At 40.9% G+C, this 21,417-nt stretch overlaps 1 protein-coding gene across 3 annotated transcripts in view; it reads right to left on the reverse strand.

The window, feature by feature from the left end:
• Positions 1–21,417, reverse strand: part of rhbdl3 (rhomboid, veinlet-like 3 (Drosophila)) — a 37,608-nt gene that overhangs the window by 4,508 nt on the left and 11,683 nt on the right. For 2 of the 3 annotated variants that reach the window (XM_058069423.2, XM_058069422.2), the window contains exons 4-7: positions 11,324–11,482; positions 5,801–6,025; positions 4,021–4,169; positions 2,329–2,441 (exon numbers count right to left, since the gene is read on the reverse strand). In XM_058069423.2, the coding sequence (XP_057925406.1) occupies positions 2,329–2,441; positions 4,021–4,169; positions 5,801–6,025; positions 11,324–11,482 (646 nt within the window). The remainder of the gene's footprint in view (positions 1–2,328; positions 2,442–4,020; positions 4,170–5,800; positions 6,026–11,323; positions 11,483–21,417) is intronic. The other variant, XM_058069424.2, reaches the window with a different exon arrangement.

Genomic DNA, 21,417 nt, shown 5'->3' on the forward strand with positions numbered 1-21,417 from the left:
ATTTATAATGCCAGGTTTCAATTCTAATCAAATTAAAATATTCTCTTAATGTTCTTTAAAGACAAAATATGAAGTGACTATGACAAAATACTATTATGTATAGTTGATGTTAATTAAAACCAACATGCCCTCTTTGAGTGTTCCTCTTTTTAAAGCACGTCTCAAACACTGCCCTCAATCTTTGTAATTACTTGAATAACGTTATTATTAACAAAGTTCAACAGTCTCTTATCTTGTCCTCATTATTCCCCAGTGAGGCCTGGTTTTTTTTCTTCTTCTCAAAAACTTAGCTTTCTTCTTAGCATAAACGTCTATGCTGAATGCTAATTTAACGTTCAATTTTTTTAAGTGCACCGTTTTATTCTCCGTCTATTGTTTATTTCCCAGGACTCAGCTGTCAACATGCAAGTTCATTCATCCTCACAAAAGAGCCAGAGTGTGTGTGCCACACCAAGAGGTTCACTGACCCCTCAATGACTCATTACTTAACCTTTGACCTGACCTCCCTGTATGTGCAGCTGAGCTCCTGAATCTGTTCATCAAGCTCCTTTTGATTATTTTCAGACGGGCCTTTTTCATATTTAAAAGTTCAACAATAAAATTAATTATTTTATATGAACCTGAAATAAATTCAATACATTAAAGTCTCGTTATATCGATATCGGTTATAACGAATTACTGCTTATTACGATACTATTTTCATTTCCCGGCAAATTTCTAGTCTTTTATGATATAATTAGTTCTGTTAGTACGATACCCGGTTATTATGATAATCCGGTTACTACGATGCCCTTTTCATCTCCCGCCAGCCAATTTGGTCTGCTTATATCGATACAAAAGCAGCGTAAATCAATCTTTGCTTAAGGATTTCAATACCAAAAAAGAACACGGCGAACGGCTGCTACCAGTCAACTTTATTTTTCACACTTCCACCACCAGAGCGCAGCACACACACCGATTGCCGCACTTCCTGGTTCACAGGTCATGCTCAACCCGCCCCACATAGCTGGCCAAACACATGCCTGCAACAGAAGAACCAACTGACATAGCATACACACCTATTCCAACGAAGACACAAGCGTACAAATACATGTATTTAATTGTGTTTTGGTATTGAAATCCTTAAGCAAAGATTGATTTAAGCTGCTCGACATTGTTCTATACTATAGAACAATGTCGAGTGCATTATTGCCCACTTTTAATGCAGTTCGGCGCAGGATCGGATATATCGACAGTCCGGTTATATCGATATTTTTTCCGACTCCCGACAATATCGATATAACGAGACTTTACTGTATATAAACTGTCCAGATTATATGCAGGATAAACATATTTATGTCAGTTTTAGGAATAACAGTAGTCGGACTATTTAAACAAACACTAAATTCATTATTTGCATATTAATGCCCTTCAAAAAACCCACTCCATTCCATTTTATAACTGCACAATAAATGTATCCGTCATAGTGTGATATAAACTAGTAATGGGATTCAAATAGTAAATGTCATTAGGGAAATACACTCTCTCTTAAGTCCCAGAGGACCATAAAATTGCCTGTAATGACACATTTATGCTGATGTTCATTCTATCACGTCTGCTCATGCCAAACAGCCCAAGAGGAAGTATCACTTTCAGCCAGACACAATGAACCAAAAACATCACAATCAATATAACCGGTCCGTCCCTCTCCACTGGTGGTCGATATCTAATTAAAATACTGACTTGTGTGTCACTGTGTGTGTATGTTAGTACGCCTGATTTATGCAGCATTTCCTGTGAGCTTAATTCTGTGGGCCACTTCAGCTGGTATCCACGGGTGTGTGTGTGTGGCTGACCCCGGCAATCCCACGACACACACACAGTTGGAGATATACAGGGATTGAGACAATTTTCATGAATATTAATCAAGTTCTCAATGGATCATTTTATATTCTGCAATTTTGTATGCTTCAATAGCTTGCATCAGTAACACACACACACCCACACACAAATATATATGTGACTAGTGTTTGGGGTTGTGGTCAAAGTTAAGTCGGAAGGATGTGGAGACTGTAATTTCATTAAAATCCATCATTGTGTGTGTGTTGTGTGTGTGTGTGTGCCCTTTTCTATATGCCCCAAGGGAAGATGTGGGGGATTTGAATGGGCACAGCACAACTTCCTGTACCCCTCCACAACTGGTAGAAATACAGAAACACAAAGCACTCTGTACACAATCAAACATTCTTATTCTGATTCTTTTACATGACAAAAACCTAACAATGCAATGGAATAACATAAATTGTATGCAAAGTGTCAATTAATGTGTGCTCTTGTCGCCCCATTCACCTGCCAGCACGCCACACACGTAGATGAGTCCGATCCTCGCGGCTCCGTGCACCATTTCTAGGGGGACTCCAACCAGCAGCTGCATGGCCATGTTTAGGCTCAGGTGTTCAATCCTATTACACACACATAGACAGTGAATAATGAGGCGCTAAAATGTGTCACAGTCCTCCCATGTCTGGGTTTCATGTCCCATGAAACACATCTGTGTGTACAGTATGCTACTGGCCCCGCCTCCACCCACCAAGACAAAGAAACTGTATGGTTTGTTCCATAGAACAATAGTTCTATGGAACAAACGCTCCAAGTTGCTAAAAAACCAATTCATAGAGTGAACCAACGTATGCACATGGCAATATATCCAAACCAGCAAAATCATCATGCTCATTTTCATTTTTTGTGTCATTAATTAATTAATTATCGTCTCAGTCCAAGTGTCCACAAGATTTGTCACTCCACATTTAAACATTTACACTGCATGTACTGTATGTGATCGGTATCGGTATCAGTAATCTCTCATGGATTATGGGGATCGGTATCGACAGCATAAAGTCCTGATCGGAACATCCCTAGTATGTATCATTTTTCATGTTAAATGAGAAAAAATATACATCCACTTTGACTTTGAGACCTCTGATCAAATGTTTGTGTTTTGGGGCTCTAAAATGCTGTTCTTATGTCAGTTAAAAACATTGTGTCAGACCCAAAAGCAGGCGATACACAACATTACCTCACAGATATTCACTGTGTCCTTGCTGCAATGTCCTTCCATCACAACCCGCATTTAGCAACAGAAACAAAACAACAAAAAAAAAACAAACAAACCAAAAGCACAGCAGCTCTCTTCTTCTGTCCCTCATTTGTTTATGCTCTCTGTCTGATGTCTGATTGAGACCTTCATCTCTATTTCATGTTTGTTTACAGCTAAATGACACAGGAAAGCACAGGCAAATATGGCCGACAGGCTGCTTAAAAGCAGTGTGTTACATCTGTGTGTGTTTTCCTCAAACAGAGCACCAAAAAAAATAATCATGGTGAGAATATGCACACAAATAAGCGCACCAACATTTCCATTGAAACAGCACCAATAATGTGTTTAGTTTGTGATAAACCCAGCACCTCCACCACACTGGCAAGCTGAGCAATCGTTCGATGATAAGGAGGGCGACAATAGGGTGTATTGATCAGCTGGGAGAGGCAAGCCCAAACATACAAGGACATCTTCAGCCCAACATCTTCTTCGTTTTGTTAATTGCACTCAAGTTTAAACATAATACAACTAAATCTATTAATGCCCAAGAGATCAGTTTCAAATTGCAAGCACTTTTTTGGTGTAAGTGTCACAAAAAGTGCAAGAAAAGACAGATGAAGACTTAATCTTTTGATATTCAATGAGATTTACTGATGCGTTTGACGTCTTCTGTGACCAGGTAGGCATATTTTTACTGACATTTTCAGATGAATTCCAGATTGTACAACCTTAGGAACCTTCAAATTTAGAGGTTCAGCTGTAATGCTAAGTTTTGAATGTCAGGGAGGTTTTCATTTAATAATGTAGCTGAAGTCCGGCATGATTGTTTGAGCGCCCTAAGGCTCACTGCAAAGAAGCAATCAATCTTAACCATTAGAAATAAATGCTTAGGTAAAAAGAAAAAAAAAATCACGGAAAAAAATAAGTCACATAATGTAACTCACCCAGTGTGCATGAAAATATAGCTGAAGTACCTCCAGGCCTGGGCCCGGAGCTGGGGGTGGTAAGGTAGAGGGCTCTTAAGGAATGATGGGCTAGACACCTGCAGAACCAGACGGTCGAGATGACATCCATAATATAAGAACACAACTACCTAAGAGAGGAAATAGACAATGAAAGTGACAATAAAAATCTATAAGAAAAAGATATAGTAATACAGATTTGACACATACTGCATCTCCATTCAATTCAATGCTTTTTACAGCCGTGAAACAATGAAGAAACCCAATGACTGTAACTGACATTCACGGTGCCTCCTGTGGATTGTGGTCAAAAGGCTTTAATCAATTAGTTTCACCTGCAAAGAAGGTTTGTTTGTCGTTTTTTACAACCCATCTTGCTCAAATTTGACATGTCAACTAAATGTGGGTACCAAATTTTGTGGTGATATCCCTAAACATTGTAAAGTTACATCAGGTGTTGTGGAGCTGTCAATCCGACATAAGGGGTTCAAACTTTGGAGGTTTAATAACAGTGCCACCATGTGGTGTTTTTTTCCGCATCAATATACAGTAGATCTGGAGACTCTACAATCATTAGTCAACACTTGACTGACTGAGACTGTAGGACCTTCAAAAGGGCTCATTCCGTTCATGCCGTTGTGCTATGGAACAAATGCGGCGTGGTGCTGAAACCAATGCACAGATTGAACTCTCGTCCTGATGTGGAATATGGAGGCCGGCAAAATGATCAGGGCTCGACAATAACGATGTACCGATGGCCCGGGGCAAGTTAAAACAAAATTCGGGCTAGTAAATCCAATCAGTGATATTTCAAGTGCACTTTGGCATGCCATACTGCAAAGAGTTTTTTTAAAAGCGGTTCTTGTTGGGTGTTGGTAAAACACGGACTGCGTAATTCCGGTGGTAATTTGCGAACCAATCCTTGCAAATCTTGAAATGGACCAATCAGAATCGTTTATTTAGACCGCGGTCCATAGTCCACAGTCCGCGTTTTACCCACACCCGTTCTTGTTCGTGATCAACCAATCAGCGATCCTTTGACTACGAAAACATCTATCATGGCATCCCTGCCAACATCGTCTAATTCTTCAACAACTTCTGAAGGAAAACAGCAAAAAGTGATGAAACAGTGCCTCCTAAACAAGTATTTTATTAGCGGCAGCAAATCAAATGATGGCACAGGTGAGTGAATCACATTGCTGTGACAATTTGAAGTGGTCACAATGAAACACCACCCATTAGATCCAATACCAAGTGCTGATTTTGCACAAGCTACAAAATCTAGCGGTTCCATTTCTGTGTATTTTTCTCACCTTTGCTTCACAAATTATTCTTTGACCATTGAGCATTTTTTTCTGGATTAAAAACACTTTACTAGTACACAAATGTGTCTATTCAATAATGTTTCATTGTGGTGCACAACTTATAAATATCACTGCTTACTACGACTACGATGTGTAAGGTAGTATGGCATGCCATGTTAACATACATCCCCACAATTGATAATCATTTAATCTTTATTTGAGATTCTCATGTGATACCACAAAAATTATGGCAGTCTTTTCATTTTACATGGGGCAAGTTCGGGCAAGTCGTTCTCACCTTAAGGATTCCCCATGGGCAAGTCATTTTTGTTTTTAATGTAGAGCCCTGAATGATGAAGTTCATTTTAATTTATTGTGTGATTAATTCATTAATTAATCATCATCCAAGGATGAGTGCCCACAAGAAATTGTTGTTTTATAACTGCTGGGAATTTTACCTCGACAATGGTGATGGTCAGGATTAGCCAGGGTGGGGGCCAGTAGTTGTAGCTGTCAAAATACCACTTGCGATCGACTTCGCGGGGCAGCGTCTCATAAGCCACGTGTCGCACCAGCCGCTGAGACAGACCCAAACCGACCTCATCTCGGAGACTGCTGCCTTTGATTTGTCTGCTCCCCTGCAGGATGGCCCGCCGAAAACTGTTGGAGCGCTTGTTGCTCATCTGGAGAAAAGACAGCGTTTGATTTCAATTAAGACATTTAGTATATTACATATGACACCAAGATACACTAAATGGGAGAAAATACTGACACATATCTCTCACTTAGTGCCACCAGAATATTCTTCAGTTCTTCATCTTCCCAAATCATTTTGAACAATTCTATGCCTCAATTCACAAAACAAGTGAGTGTAGCGTGGACGAAATTGACAAAAGAGCCCTGACCTTAAGTCCACCATAGACCTGCACAGTGTCTTTGATATTAGACAAGTGTCCCAATACTTTTGCCCATACAGTATATTGTAGTAACCTTTAAGTCAATGCAGCGCTAAAGCCTCATCACACAGCTCCCTGAGCACAGCCCACACACACTACAGAATGCCATTCTCATCGCCTAGCAACCAACAAACCCCTCCTCATCCCTGTCTGCCTCAAAGGAGTTCAACTCCAAACAAAAATGCCCTTTTTAATGGGTGGGGCATCTCAAAGTCTTCCAATTGTAGCAGACCTGATTGTTCATCTTGTACTCTACAATTGCTGTTGTTTGTCAAATTACTCATTTGGTTAAAATAAAGTTTTGTAACAGACTGCTCATTAGTGTCTGAAGAAAGTATTTGCTCCTTTGACATTGAGGCTGCCTTTCAGCATAAACTTTTGGTGTGTGTTAAAGCAGTCTCCATGACAACGTAATGACTACTTCCTCCCTTTCTCCCACAGTCTGCTTCACCTTCCATGATCTCTATCTTATTTCTATTTCATGCCCCCATAAGTCAATTCTGACTTTCTGCACCCAGTGAGTGGATGTCATATTGAGGCTGTATATTTGTGAGGACAGCATGGACTGGGTTTGACACAACACTTTCATCATATGTAGGTACATCTTTATTTTGAGTGCTTATGAAATTTATATAAATGGTGTTTAGTACCATTATTAAACCTGAACCTCGCCACCTTGAGCTATGCTTTGCTCCTTTGTTACTTATTGATTATAAAGAGGTACAGATTTGTCACTCGTAAAAAAGATGGATGGATCCGATTTTTTTTCCCAGCAAAAAGGCAAATATCGGACATCCCTAATGTATATACACACACACATCACTTCTTATTTCTCATTTCCTGCACAAGGTTTATAGTGTCATTATTTTACCATGACATTTTTTGAACACCTTCCACTCTTTTCACACAGGATGTGAACTAAATGTCCATCCATCCATTTTCTATGTCGCTTATCATCACTAGTGTTGTGGGTATGCTGGAGCCTATCCCAGCTGTCTTTGTGTAAGAATGGAATGGTCGCCAGCCAATCATAGGGCACATATAGACAAACAACCATTCACACTCACATCCATACCTATGGACGATTTGGAATCGCCAATTAACCTAGCATGAGGAAACCGGAGTACCCAGAGAAAACCCATGCATGCACGGGGAGAGCATGCAAACCCCACACAGAGATGCCAAAGCGGAAAATCGAACCCAGGTCATTCAGGAATTGTATAATTTTAACCATGTGATAACAATAAATACAATATAACATGCCATGCCATAGGGTACCCATACAATATAATAATAACACCACTAGTGATAGTATTGTGAAAGTTGCGGCCCAAGGATCTTCTGGTACTACTTAATGAGACTTTTAGTTTCTCGGTAGAGATCACTGTTTAGAGAACTTCAGTCGAGGCCAATTATTTCTGTCTTTCTGTCAGGAGAAGAGAACTGTGGGAAAATGATTACAAGTTACCATGGCCACCTGCAAAGCGTACACCAGAAAGAACGCAAGCACGTTTTTCTATCTCTATGAGAATGTTCTCAGACAAGTATTAACCTCATGAATATTCAACCAAGTCTAATTTAAAAAAAATGTCCTGCAGATATGTAAAGACCTGTGAAAATGTGCTCAATAGGATGTTTTCTGCGAGGACACACACATATACACAGACCTCCTCTGGTGTGCAGCCAATGAACCGTAAAGTCAATTCTTCATGTCACGTGAATGCAATTCCTCTCTTTTATTGTACAGGGCACAAAAAACATGTGACGTGCTGCCCGTTCAAGCACTGGCGGGAGACTGGGAGAAAGGGAAGAGGAAAGGTTAAGGGGACAAATGACAAATCAAGACAATTTAATAAGAGGGGCGAGTGTGGCAGAACTTAAGACAAATGAAAGAGATAGATGACAGGTGGAAGTAGAGAAGTCTCATATATAAACTTTCCATACAAATTAGGAGTCCGGCATGGCAAAGGTCACTGATGTTGGATCTGAGAGCGGCACAGGAGCTCTGTTCTAGCTCATTCCAAAGGGGTTCAAGAATAGTTCAAGAATTCCTTCATGGACCCTGATTTCATGCTGGAAAGCAAAAGACCCTTTGCTAAACTGCTCCCTCAGACTTGCCTAAAATGTAGTGTGGACGATAAGGGCAAACACAGTACAATGTCCAAAGGCTTCAAACACAGAAAACTAAAAACACACCATAACACAAATGCTTTGGGAAAATGTTGCAAATGCCAAAAACACAAACAAACCCCCAAAGTGGCATGAGAGAAATGCTGCAAGTTGCAAAATGAAAGTTTACTAGGCATTCAATCCCAGTAATTTTTCAAAATTTCTTAGGCTATTTAGAAATATTATATACCAAAGGAAAGATCAGACTCTCATCTTTCCGTTCTTTAGTAATCAGCAGTAGACCATAAGTAATTTTCAGGAAAATATCAGTTCCCAACTAAAAAAAGGGACAAAAATGGAAATAAATTGAAATAAATATGTTTTGCCTTTGGGTCTAGTGGTTAGCGCGCAGACCTCACAGCTAGGAGACCTGGGTTAACTTCCACCCTCGGCCATCTCTGTGTGGAGTTTGCATGTTCTCCTCGTGCGTGCGTGGGTTTTCTCCGGGTACTCCGGTTTCCTCCCACATTCCAAAAACATGCTAGGTTAATTGGCGACTCCAAATTGTCCATAGGTATGAATGTGATTGTAAATGGTTGTTTGTCTATATGTGCCCTGTGATTGGCTGGCAACCAGTCCAGGGTGTACTGGGATAGGCTCCAGCATCCCCCGCGACCCTCGTGAGGAAAAAGCGGTAGAAAATGAATGAATGAATGAATGTTTTGCCTTTGTCGCAGCTGAACTATCTAAACAACTATAACAACATAAACAACAAAAAACAAAGTTGTTTTACATCAAAATTATTTCGATTAATTATTTATAATAAATTCATTTACCGATATTACACCATGAACTATTTTCACATTTGGAATTGAACCATGTATGTGTGTGAATGTGCATGTGCTAAAATTTCCGTACAATGCGTAACCTTGTGCACACTACACTCCTCCATGCTTTCTGTCATGTGTGATTCCTCCATTGAAATGACCCTCCTAAGCTCTTTATTTATTATTATGGCTTAAAAGTGCTCTGAATTTGTAGTGCCTTAGTGCAGAGTTGCATCATCACCTCTTTTTGCCTCTCATGCAAAAAATGTAAAAAACGTAGACGTAAATACTTTGTTGGGATTGGCCGTTCAGGACATGAGGATGATGCCCAAAAAGTTGACAACGTACATTACATATAGATATTTTATGCCTTTGTTAATTATTGATCACTTAAGTAGTTGTTAGAGTAGTGTACATACGTCTGGCTCCATTGGTAGCCTCGGCCTTGCAGGCCACCATACACATGTCTTGATAAGCTGGAGAAGAAAAATTCAGGTGCAACCTAACACAGTTGCAGAAATCTACTCAAGATGTGATGCGGTATGGAGATACAAATAAGGCAACCATTCAGAGTGACATTCTACAGAAAGAGAGTCAAGCACCGAAGCAAAAGATGAGAGAACGAGGTGAAGGTAAAAGAGCGATGTAAAAAGAGGTGGAGGGGTGGGGGAAGGAGTGAGCAGTGGCTTGAACACTGCATCATCACGCAGTAGCTGTCAGTTAAAATGATAAAAGCGAGTGCAAGTGCAATGAGAAGACAGCAGAACAAATAAAGCCTGTCTGTTTCCCACATGGCAACTTGAAGACGTCGACTTTGGTTCCTGGAGAGAACTAAAAACAGAGCCAGAGAACATCCAATCAGCCTGTTGATGCACAAATGTGAAATGTGATGCACAAACTCCAATACACACATCTCCCGTGAGCTAATGTTGTAGATTTCTTACGGTATGCAAACACTGAAGCCGGTGTTTTTGACAAATCTTTTTGAAACGTTTTCCGAAACTTCAGTTTTTTAGGACAAAAACCTACGTTTGCAGGTGGGCAAGACACCAAAACTATGTGGAGATGCTCAATATTGGCTTTTTACTGATACCTGATATACTGTCCAGCACTTCATTACCACTAAGAACATTACCAGCACTTCATGCTATTATCTGCTGAATGAATGCAGATAGTACATATGATATTCTTACCTTTTAATTGTATTAACATTTTAGATTCAAACTTATCTATCTGTTTGGACAAATATAATGATCGCAGAAAATAGCTCATAAAAGTTAATATGAAGAAAACCATAGAAATGGCTTGTAAATTAGCTCTTATGAGCTTTTGTTGTCATTATTATATGTGTCCAAACAAATGTATTTTCAGTTGTACCAGGCATTAAAACCAAGAAGATTGGTCTAATCATTGTTTCTATGCAAAATACAATGTATGCAAAATATAGAGTACTGTAAGCAGTAAGCTGAAGATGCCTGAATTGGAAACCATGCAGAAGGCAGCAGTTTGAAGGTCAAACTGAAACTGGGTTAGGGTGAGCATTAAGAGGGTAAATTTATCATCCGTCAGGGAGCATTTTCCTATTAATCTTGGTAGTTGTAACTCAAACTGCAGTGACTATATGCAAAAATGTATAGCTGAACCGGGATGCTTTTTCCACTGACAGAGGCGTTACTATGGTGCAATATTTCCTATTGTTTAGTTCAGCGGGCAAGCAAAAAGTTTCCAGACTCATTAGCAATTTAGCCATTTTTTTTAGTTTGTATGTTTGCTCTCTGCAAATATGCATGTGAGTAGGGATGTCCCAATCCGATATTGATGTCGGGTATTAAGACAGCAGCAAAAAAAAATGTGTATTATATTAGCCTGCATCTCAAATTTCCAATATTGACACTCGGATACAAGATGTCGACTCCAGACGTCTATCCAGCGGTGACCGCACTGAGCTCATGCGATCACAACAGTGTTGGCTAATATGCTAACAAAGTACCAATTGGCCAGGAGTGATGTCAGGCGTGTGGCAGGAAAAAGACACTGCAGCTTGTGATGCACAAGTTTCCCCGTGGTGTCCTATCTGGTAGTGTCTTACCAGGTTGACAAAATCCTGGTAGCAGATCTTTCCATCCGAGTTACCATCTGCCAGGGCCAAGAGAACTTCAAGTTTGTGGGGGTCGAGCTCTGAGCCATGGGTTGCCAAAAGATCCCTGAACCGCTCTGTACTGATGAAGCCCGAATTCTCTGGGTCATACTGTAGAGGAAAATAAAAAGATTTTGGATTAACAGGATATGGTATATAATCTATTTCCTGAAATGACACAGAGGTGTAAATTGAATAGTTTTCCAAAAAGAATGTAATTATTACAAAGCAGCTCTCAGCATGATTTTCAGTCGCAGGTCCTTTTCATGCATACACAGAAGTAAATTAGAAGTCATTCAAACATGGCCGAAAAAAATAAAAACGATATAATCTTCATATGGCAAGTGCCAGAAACAGGAGCCCTCTCAAGTTGTGTTAATTTAGCATCAGTGCTAACATCACCGTTTAGTGATGTTTGAGTTTAAGTGATGCAGTGTAACCACAGAGAGAATGAGTCAGCAGGACAGCAGGCACCAAAATACAGGTTGGCTCGCAGCCATGTTGTATTCCCTGTGGAGAAACTGAAATAATGAACTTCAATGTAGCATCTGACATGTTGCCAATATTGTTTTGTAAGTGGTGTACCCTCACACATGCACACACACACACAACCAGTTTATATTGCCATTGAACTCAAGTGATGGTGCAGCAGACAAACAAAGATATTTCTGATACCTGTGAAGCTAAAATTAAGTGCAAAATGGACTGATTAACAAAAAAAGACTGAAAGTCGGGGTTGATAGAAAAACTGTTAAATCCAGTTTTTACCTTTACTGTATTGCAGCCCTGTAGTTTATTCGATGCTTACGCCACATTGTGCAACATGTGCTCATTCTTACAAAGAAAGAAAAGAAGTGCAGCTAATATTGAGTATATAGTGTATTTCTTCTGCCGCCATCCACTGTAACTATTCAGGACAAAAATAACATTTTTAATTAATTTATGCATAACCACAAAACATAACAAAAATGCCATAAATCAAGATAATAATAGTAATAAGTGCATGCAATTTTATATTCTCCAGATACATTACACAAATGGAAATTTTAACCAGTTTGTATCCATAGTCTGGTTAGCTATGTGATATCAGTAAACAGAATATGTGCTTATTTTGTGTGGGAGATGTACAAACTGCTGTTAGTGCATTAAATCAGTTACCAAATGCACTTGTACCAGACGTGGGCTCTTCAGATAAACAAGGAGGTTGTTTACATTTACCTTACATTTATCTGCAGCAGTGAAAAAAAAGACTTTTGGGTCTACCATTTTTTATTTTATAAAATTTCGACATTTTAAAAATCGGGGTTATTATTTAAGTTTCTGTATTAATACACAATTTAACAATATAAAATAAAGAAGAAGATGCCGCTTATCCACATTAAGGTTGCAGGGGTATGCTGGAGCCTATCCCAGCTGTCTGTGGGCGAGAGGCGGGGTAGACCCTGAACTTGTTGCCAGCCAATCACAGGGCACATATAGACAAACAACCATTCACACTTACATTCATACCTATGGACAACAATTAACCTAGCATGTTTTTGGAATGTGGGAGGAAACCGGAGTTACACGGAGAAAACTAACACCAAATTGCAATCGTGCAAAAACTTGAAATGAAATCTTGCTAGGTATTTTTGTCACACTCACATAATATTGTCCACTTGAGCCTCTCTTGAGACACCTCACAGCAAAAGCATAAGTAAAAAAAGGACCAACAAAAAAGGACCAACCGTCTCTTGCAGTAGATCAGCCAGTGTCTGCTGCAGACATTTTCCCATGATGAAGTAAAATAAAACTATCCAAGCAGTGTCATGAGCAAGGCATTGTTTTTGTTTGCATGTGTGCATCCCCATTGTTTATCCCAGACTGTGCAGGGTCATTTCCAACCAGGGCGAAAGGATTACAGTGCAATCTAAGACCCTCATCACACACCTCCCCCATTTCTTTCCAATACATGCATACATATTAACACACTCATATCCCCTTCTCCAAAACATTGTTTTCTCAATCGTGTCAGTTGCTAACTAAAAGTAAAATCAAGACACGATTAAAGATGGCTGTTATGCACTCTAATGTCATTCATCAATAAGTGATATTCTTTCACGCATGCACATCCTTGGGTACAGTTTGTGACATGAGAGCTGAGTGAGTTCTGTCAAAAGTCAACAGGCTTCAGGGGTAGAGCAGCTGTACACTCAACAATGACAGCAATTTCATGCAAGGTTTAACAGATTTCTCCCCTCTAATCCGGGATCACTTTCTACCATAACCCTCTCCTCAAAGAGCATGATATGTTTGATACACGTTCACATGCAAAATACACATTCTGGAATGGTTTTTATGTGTAAAGAAGTGGGAGGTCACTCTTTTTCTTTCTCTTTCGGCTTTTCCCTTCAGGGGTCACCACAGCAAATCAATCTCCTCCATCCAACCCTGTCTACATAAACCTCCTCTTTGGTCTTCCTCTACACCTCCTACCTGGCAGCTCTAAACGCAGCATCCTTCCACCAATATATTCACTATCTCTCCTTTGGACATGTCCCAACCATCTCAGTCTGGCCTCTCTGACTTTATCTCCAAAGCCTCTAACATGTAATGTCCCTCTGATGTACTTGTTCCTGATCCTATCCATCCTAGTCACTCCCAATGAGAACCTCAGCATCCTCATCTCTGGTACTGCCAGTTTGTTTCCTGTCTCTAGACCAAACAACATGGCTAGTCTCATGACAGTTTTGTATTAATTTCCCTTCGTCTTAGCTGAAACTCTTCTATCACACATCACAGTGGGATGGTCACTAACCTGGGGAACTTACTGTAGGTAGTCTACATAATAGGCAAGATACAGGATTCTCTCTGACCCTCCAATGTGTTTCTTGTATTTTGAATTCATCATACAAATACAAATTCTACAAATAGCTGCCTCTTTTTGTTTTTATATCTTAAGAACACACAGAAAAGAGAAATACATGTGTCCATGTCTCACATAAGGACTGTGGGTGATGGACAGAATTCTAAGAAAAGTGCCGTTTTCCTTCACTATAAAACAAAGCTTTCACATTGAAAGCATCTCATTTGTCTTGAATCACTGCAGTGAGCGGAGGCAGTGTGCATTTGGGGTCACGGCATTAAGTGGTGGTCCCAATGGGGGGGTGCATACTGAAAAGAATGCCGGGTGTTGTGTGTATTCTCATTTTCACAAACATGAATAATAAGAACTTGCCTGAAGCAATGCTTGGGAAAGTATCAAATATCCAAAAAAGAGAGTGTGAAACAATATGAAATAATAATACGTATTGAAGATGAACTGCCTTCCAATAATCTCTCAGTACAACTCAGGCTGTTGTTACCCATTATCAATGTCACTGGTTTGTTTCTGGCACTGGGAGTAACCTTTGGCCGAGTCAATTAGTTGAGTGGATAAGTAACTTCATCTCATTAGTGCTGGATGCTCTTACTCCGTTACTCCAATATGCGGTCAAAAAAGTCATACTTTTTCATCACAAAACTGTTTTTCACAAAAAAGTCAGACCTAACAATCGATGTCCACACTTTGCATGGAGATCTGCTTTGTAAAAAAAAACAAAAAAACAATGTAAATGTTGCCAGTCATATAAATAAAAAACAAATAGCTCATCGCTCCTTTCTTTTGGTCCAAGTATCTCGAAGAGTCAGAAAAGCTGAAGACCATTGCCGTAAAAGTTTCTAGAGCATGAGTAGCGGTGAAAACCATCAGAAAGTAGAGAGCGAATGCTGGAATGGAGTCACGTCTGCGCCATAAAGTCCTTGTGGGTACAGTGACCTGAACTGGGGACCATCTCAATCCCTCAGTATGACCAGGCAAAAAAGAGAAGGAAAGGCAGCAACTTCTCCAGAACAAGATGAGAGCAGCTCTGAAAGAGGAGAAGTCCATGAAAATGTGGCCATGAGATAAAATGAGAGCAACAGAGAGGAAGAGCTTGTGCCACACGATGTCAAGTTCTTGATCCAGACATGTCCTCCCCAGCCCTTCTAACCTTCACTGCTGGAGCCTGCATGCCCACACCACCATCCCCCCATTGCCAAAGTAGAGGACCTTGGAGCATATCTTGATCAGCTGTCCAAAAGCTCTTGGGGGAGACCAATACAGATGACTGCATGAACAGGTACTAAGGACCATGCAGAGAGCATCTTCATTGCCTTGTCCATCTGCCTTAGCTCCAAACTAGTACAACACACCATCAACTTAATCAGAGCATGATAGAAGCCTAGAAAAACATCAGAGGCTACATCACAGCTCCTCAAAACTGCACAGGGTTGAAGAATGTCATCATGCTGGAGCTTACTGTGCCCTTGGAAGATGAAATGGAGGAGGTATTTGACAGAAAGAGGGCCAGAGGCAAGGATGGAAAGTTAGGTGCTTACCTGCAATGGTGGGGTGCAGAGGGTTTTTGCAGAACAGTCCCTGTACAGAGCCTACACTGTACTTGGCATCACAGACAAGAGGAGGAGAAGAGCCATTAAGAACGGCAAGGAAGCTGCAGAGAAAGCCTCCAGGTGGCTGCGGATCAAGAGAGGGGATCAGTGGGAAGCTGAAAGGGTACAAGCTGAGGCTTGATCCACCTCAGCTGTGACGCCGGGGTGAGGGTGTATATGTTCAAAGATGCAAAACATCCAAAAATTCCAGGTTACATCACTGATACTGTTCCTTAGCAAAAAATCTGAAGATGTATCATCACAACCAGTAAATCAGGGCTCGACAATAACGATGTACCGATGGCCCGGGGTAAGTTAAAACAATTTCCCGTCGAGCAAGTGCACTTTGCCATGCCATACTGCAAAGAGGTTTTTTTTAAGCGGTTCTTGTTGGGTTTTGGTGAAACACGGACTGCGTAATTACGGTGATAATTTGCAAACCAATCCTTGCAAAAATCTTGAAATGGACCAATCAGAATCGTTTATACGGGTGTGGTTTTACCCACACCCGTTCTTGTTTGCGATCACCCAATCAGCGATCGTTTGACTACGAAAACATCTATCATGGCGTCCCTGCCAACATTGTCTAATTCTTCAACAACTCACTCATGACTCATGTCATTTGTTAATTAATAAGCACAATGTTTATTCAATCATGAATGTACTTTTATTTATCAAGGCAAAGTGCCTAGAAGTCTCTTGACAATCCAGATTTCCATGCAATGTCATGATCTATGTAGGAAATCAACCACAAGAAATGATAATCATTTAATCTTTATTTGAGATTCTCATGTGATGCCACAAAAATTAGATGATATCATTATGGCAGTCTTTTCATTTTACATGGGGCAATTTCGGGCAAGTAATCCTCACCTTAAGGATTCCCCATGGGCAAGTAATCTTTGTTTTCAATGTAGAGCCCTGTAAATGTTATAAATATGGCTTATTTATCTAAAGTTGTGTATTGAGATTGCATTATGAGAGGAGATGGGTCATTATTAACAATAACGACTGAACCAGCAAAAAAGGGCCAACTCGAACACAGTATGCAAGGCAGTGATGGGCATGGATCAATGTCAGTCTTTCCTCATTGTACTTTATTGGGTACAAATATTGTGCAAAGAATTATTATAATTTGCTTGCATGACCTGACAGAACAGACAGATAGGTAAAGCATAAAAATAAACAGCGGCTGCCACTGGCATAGCGAATGATTTCAAATGCCACATGTTTTAATAGTAACATCTCCCTGCAGGACTGATGCAGAATGGCAGGCATGACTGCGGTTAATCACCGTGGCAACTGGCGTGACAAGATCCACAGTGTGCATGGGCTGCCAGGAGGAAAGATATGCAAAAAATAACATTGTCTTTGCAAGTGGTTATTTGATACTTGATCAGTATGCCATCACAGCAAATCATAGCAATCCCCAGATATTACGCAGTATAGGGATGTCATCAGCGCAATGTCATAAGACATGTATAATTGCTTTCATATGATGGTGGTATCATCATAATGTTCCTCACGCTCCTTTGCCCTTGGCCTCTGAGGTAATGAAGCAATTAGCAGCTCTAATACAAAATACACTCTTGTTAGAGCAGGAGAAGCTTGCTGGTTTTCCTGCTAATTTACACTGTAGCACCAATTGAGAGCAGATGAGACCAGAAAGGAAACACAATGGAAACACATTTGCCTTCTCATGTTAATCAGGTCCTTCAGACCATGCCCTTAACAATGTGGTCGGGTGGGGTGGAGGTCTGTGTGATACTTCTAGATTCTATTTCTGTCTCACACACACACACACACTCTTTTGTCACCTTATCTGTCACAGCTGAGAGAGTACATTATCAGTGCTGTTGGCTGCCGTAAGCCCAGGGACACTCTGTGGGTCTGTGGGCTTATCGTCCGGCCCGCGCACAGACTTGGCCTCATTTAGCAGACTAGTTCAAGTTGAATGGAGCCGACAGCTTGTCAGTGGGCAGTGGATCTGAATGAGACGTGGGGGGGGGCACTGATGGAGACGCGGGGTACAGTCACCCTCTCTGAGAAACATCTCCTTCAAGCGTGAGAAGCACTGTTGATGCATGGAAACTTTTCTTAATATACAATACCAGCATGGTCATAACCGTCTCTATGAACTCATTCATTCATTCATTTTCTACCGCTTTTCCTCACGAGGTTCGCGGGGGGTGCTGGAGCCTATCCCAGCTGTCTTCGGGGCGAGAGGCGGGGTACACCCTGGACTGGTCGCCAGCCAATCACAGGGCACATATAGACAAACAACCATTCACACTCACATTCATACCTATGGACAATTTGGAGTCACCAATTAACCTAGCATGTTTTTGGAATGTGGGAGGAAACCGGAGTACCCAGAGAAAACCCACGCATGCACGGGGAGAACATGCAAACTCCACACAGAGATGACCGAGGGTGGAATTGAACCCTGGTCTCCTAGCTGTGAGGTCTGCGCGCTAACCACTCAACCGCCGTGCCATCCCTCTATAAACTCATACTGCATAATTTGCGTGCATTTTGCTGGTTTCAGTCAAATTGACCTCTATCAGAGTGTAGTTCAGACTCAAGAGCTCCTGGCACCAAGCTGGCACTGCTGCTGGCTTTGTAGCTCGCTAGCCAGTGGCTTGTTTAATTGTTCTCCAACAGAGAAATGATTCAGAGTAATCCAGACAAAAGAAGTATTGTTTAGGCGCGAAGGTCAAGATGCAGGAATGCAGCAAAGAGTGGAATTATTATTCTAATCGTATGCTACAAATGAAATCTCAGATAAGAACGCAGGACGCAGGGATGTGACAAGCTGCCATGACTTCACATCATTAATTACCCAGACATCACCTTTTCCGTCAAAAAGAACTCCTCAAGAAAAGGTCAAGTCTTTGGACTCACAAGGAGTCCAGCTTCCCATTCATGTCACGGTCCTCCCACGTCACCTCAGCCTGGTCAACGCTCTTACCACGCACATCACATGACTCACGCCTCCAACTGACTTCTAATAGCTTCCAAAATGTCACAGCTGTATGGGTTACCGCAGATATTAAACACAACATGTGGCAGCAGAGGAATATTCCATTCAGAATCCTGTTATTATGAACAGATTCCAAATATGAATATATTTTTCTTACTGCACAATTTCATACTGATTCACGCCCACTTACGTCCAGACATCTGACACCTACACTTACTCACTCTTACAGCAGTGAGTGACCATGACGCATACACCTTCAAAATAAGGCTTATGAAATGTAATAGAATAAGCATGTATTAGTCTCACAGTGCCGCACAGTGGTTGATTGGTTAGCATGTGTGCCACATAATCAGGAGATGAGGAAAACCTGGGTTTGAATCTCCGCTTGGGCATCTCTTGCTCTGCGTGGGTTTTCTCCGGGTACTCCCGTTTTTCCCATGTTCCAAAAACATGAATCTTTGAGTATGATTACTGCGGTTGGCTGGTGATCCGTCCAGGTTGTACCCCGCTGGGATAGGCTCCAGCATATCCCCTGCGACCTTAATGAGGATCAGCGATTTAGGAAATGCACAAAAGGATGGATAGTCTCACAGTGGGGACAGCTGTCCTCATCCTCCTTCTGGACCACTAAAGTCGTATTCTTTACTACTCAGTATTGAATTGGAAAAAAAAATCGGTGGTATCGCACATCACTAATGATGAAGGGGCTCTTATACACTGGAAATTCCAGCAAGTCAAAATGACAAATTTATTAAGACACACCTCTCAATCAAATAATAAGTAATCAATCAGATACTGCATCTTACCAAGACATTTGGACTGTTGAATGCAACTTTCAACAGGGGACAGCCCTTTTCTGTATGTATGCAAATTAGACACAGTCTGGATTTCAGACAGGGTTCAAACACACTGAATTACTGGCACTCTTACAATAAATTATCCGCTTATCGACTATATTAATTTGTTATTTGTGTGTTATACTTACTGTGCTGGGCTGTTGATAACAATAATCAGTGCTATTACTAAGCACAGTGCTGTGCATTATACTTGTTAATTAATGACCATGTGCTCAAAGACAGGTAGGTTTTCTTTTATATTTTCTCATGTACTCCAAACCATAATTAAAGTTTGAAAATTGTGTTCTTATAATTTATATCACATATCAAATTTCAATAGTAACAGCCTCTCACCAATTATCGCCTGCTTCCAATTAACACCCCTTCTTTGCGAGTTATGCAAATCAACACTCTGGTGACATTCAAGCTAATTCCAGCATTTATGGAATTAGAATTACAAAAATTAAAATTAGAAGTCTGATTGACAGCATCTCACCTGAAAATTACACATGCAGCAGTTTATGGGCGCCAAAGCAAAATGCTTATGAATATTCAAATAGTAATGATAATGTAATCACTATAACTAAGACATATTGAAGACGTTATCATCTCTCTCAGGGTTTAATCAGTCAAGCAGGTCACCTGTCTTTGACAGAGCTCATACTCACATACACGCCCACATGCCCATCTGAGACCATCACGGATGCACACCATTTCCTCACCAATTTGTCCGTATCCAAGCAACCACCATGCCCTACACAGGCATAAGTGCACACATACTTGTATATAAGGGATTTAAGGATGTGTGGATGGATGATACTGAGGTTTTTATATTAAATTCCCAACCTCTTAGGACTCCAGAATTTTCACAAGTGTTGAAAAATTTGTTTTGAAGCTAAAGTTATGCACAGCCAGACATTATGAGTACTTCTATGCTCTTAAAGCTGAATGAAAAAGTCCTCCTTTTATGCCGAAGGTGTGAATTTGCATCCTTTTCACCGTGAGCCAGATGACTTTATGGTGAATAACAAGTAAGAGGATGGCAATCAATGATGAATAAAACATTCTCAGGCCGCACACTGCTCTCGTTTGTGGTGAACAACAGAAACATCCATCGTCTTCACAAGGAACCGAGGACTCTGGGGGCCTCCCTTCGGTTGTGACATACATCATGCCTAGCAGTGCCAAATAACGGCATAAACGCCATAATTTACTCTACAATTTTTACACATTGTTAAAAAACAGTGTTTGTGTGACAGAGGGCAAGACAGATGGTTGCAAGGATGAAGGAGGAAGTGAGAAAGTAAGGAGTGGAGCCCCTTGGGTGCCTCCAGAAGCAAAGGGTGTCGCAGCCAAGTGAGTTGAGCGCCTCTCAGCAGGCTCTTCAGCATGTGTTCATATAAACACTTAACCTCCTGCTGCTGCTGCTTGCAAAAGCGTTCACACTGGTGAATGAGGCATGTATGCGCATGTGACAAAACGCACACATAAACACTCCGCTCTAAGATGCAAAACCCCCCACCAGAGAGACAAACTTTCAACGACGGCTGCAGTAAAAGTCACTCTCACCGAGACACAAACAGATGCTAATACCCATGTCAAAGGCATGCACGCACAAATAAAGCATTGATGAAGTGGCCGTGTCACTCAGGCAAAGATCACACTCGGGTCAGTCTGGAGACACACACAGATCGTGTGACCTTTCCCCCAAAACCTCCCATTTACAGCGAGGTGAGAACACTTCATTAGCGTCAGGAGAAAAGCTTCCAACAAACATC

The sequence above is a fragment of the Doryrhamphus excisus genome, linkage group LG9 (genome assembly GCF_037039965.1).
Source record: "Doryrhamphus excisus strain RoL-2023G ecotype Guam linkage group LG9, RoL_Dexc_Guam_v1.1, whole genome shotgun sequence".
Classification (NCBI taxonomy): domain Eukaryota; kingdom Metazoa; phylum Chordata; class Actinopteri; order Syngnathiformes; family Syngnathidae; genus Doryrhamphus; species Doryrhamphus excisus.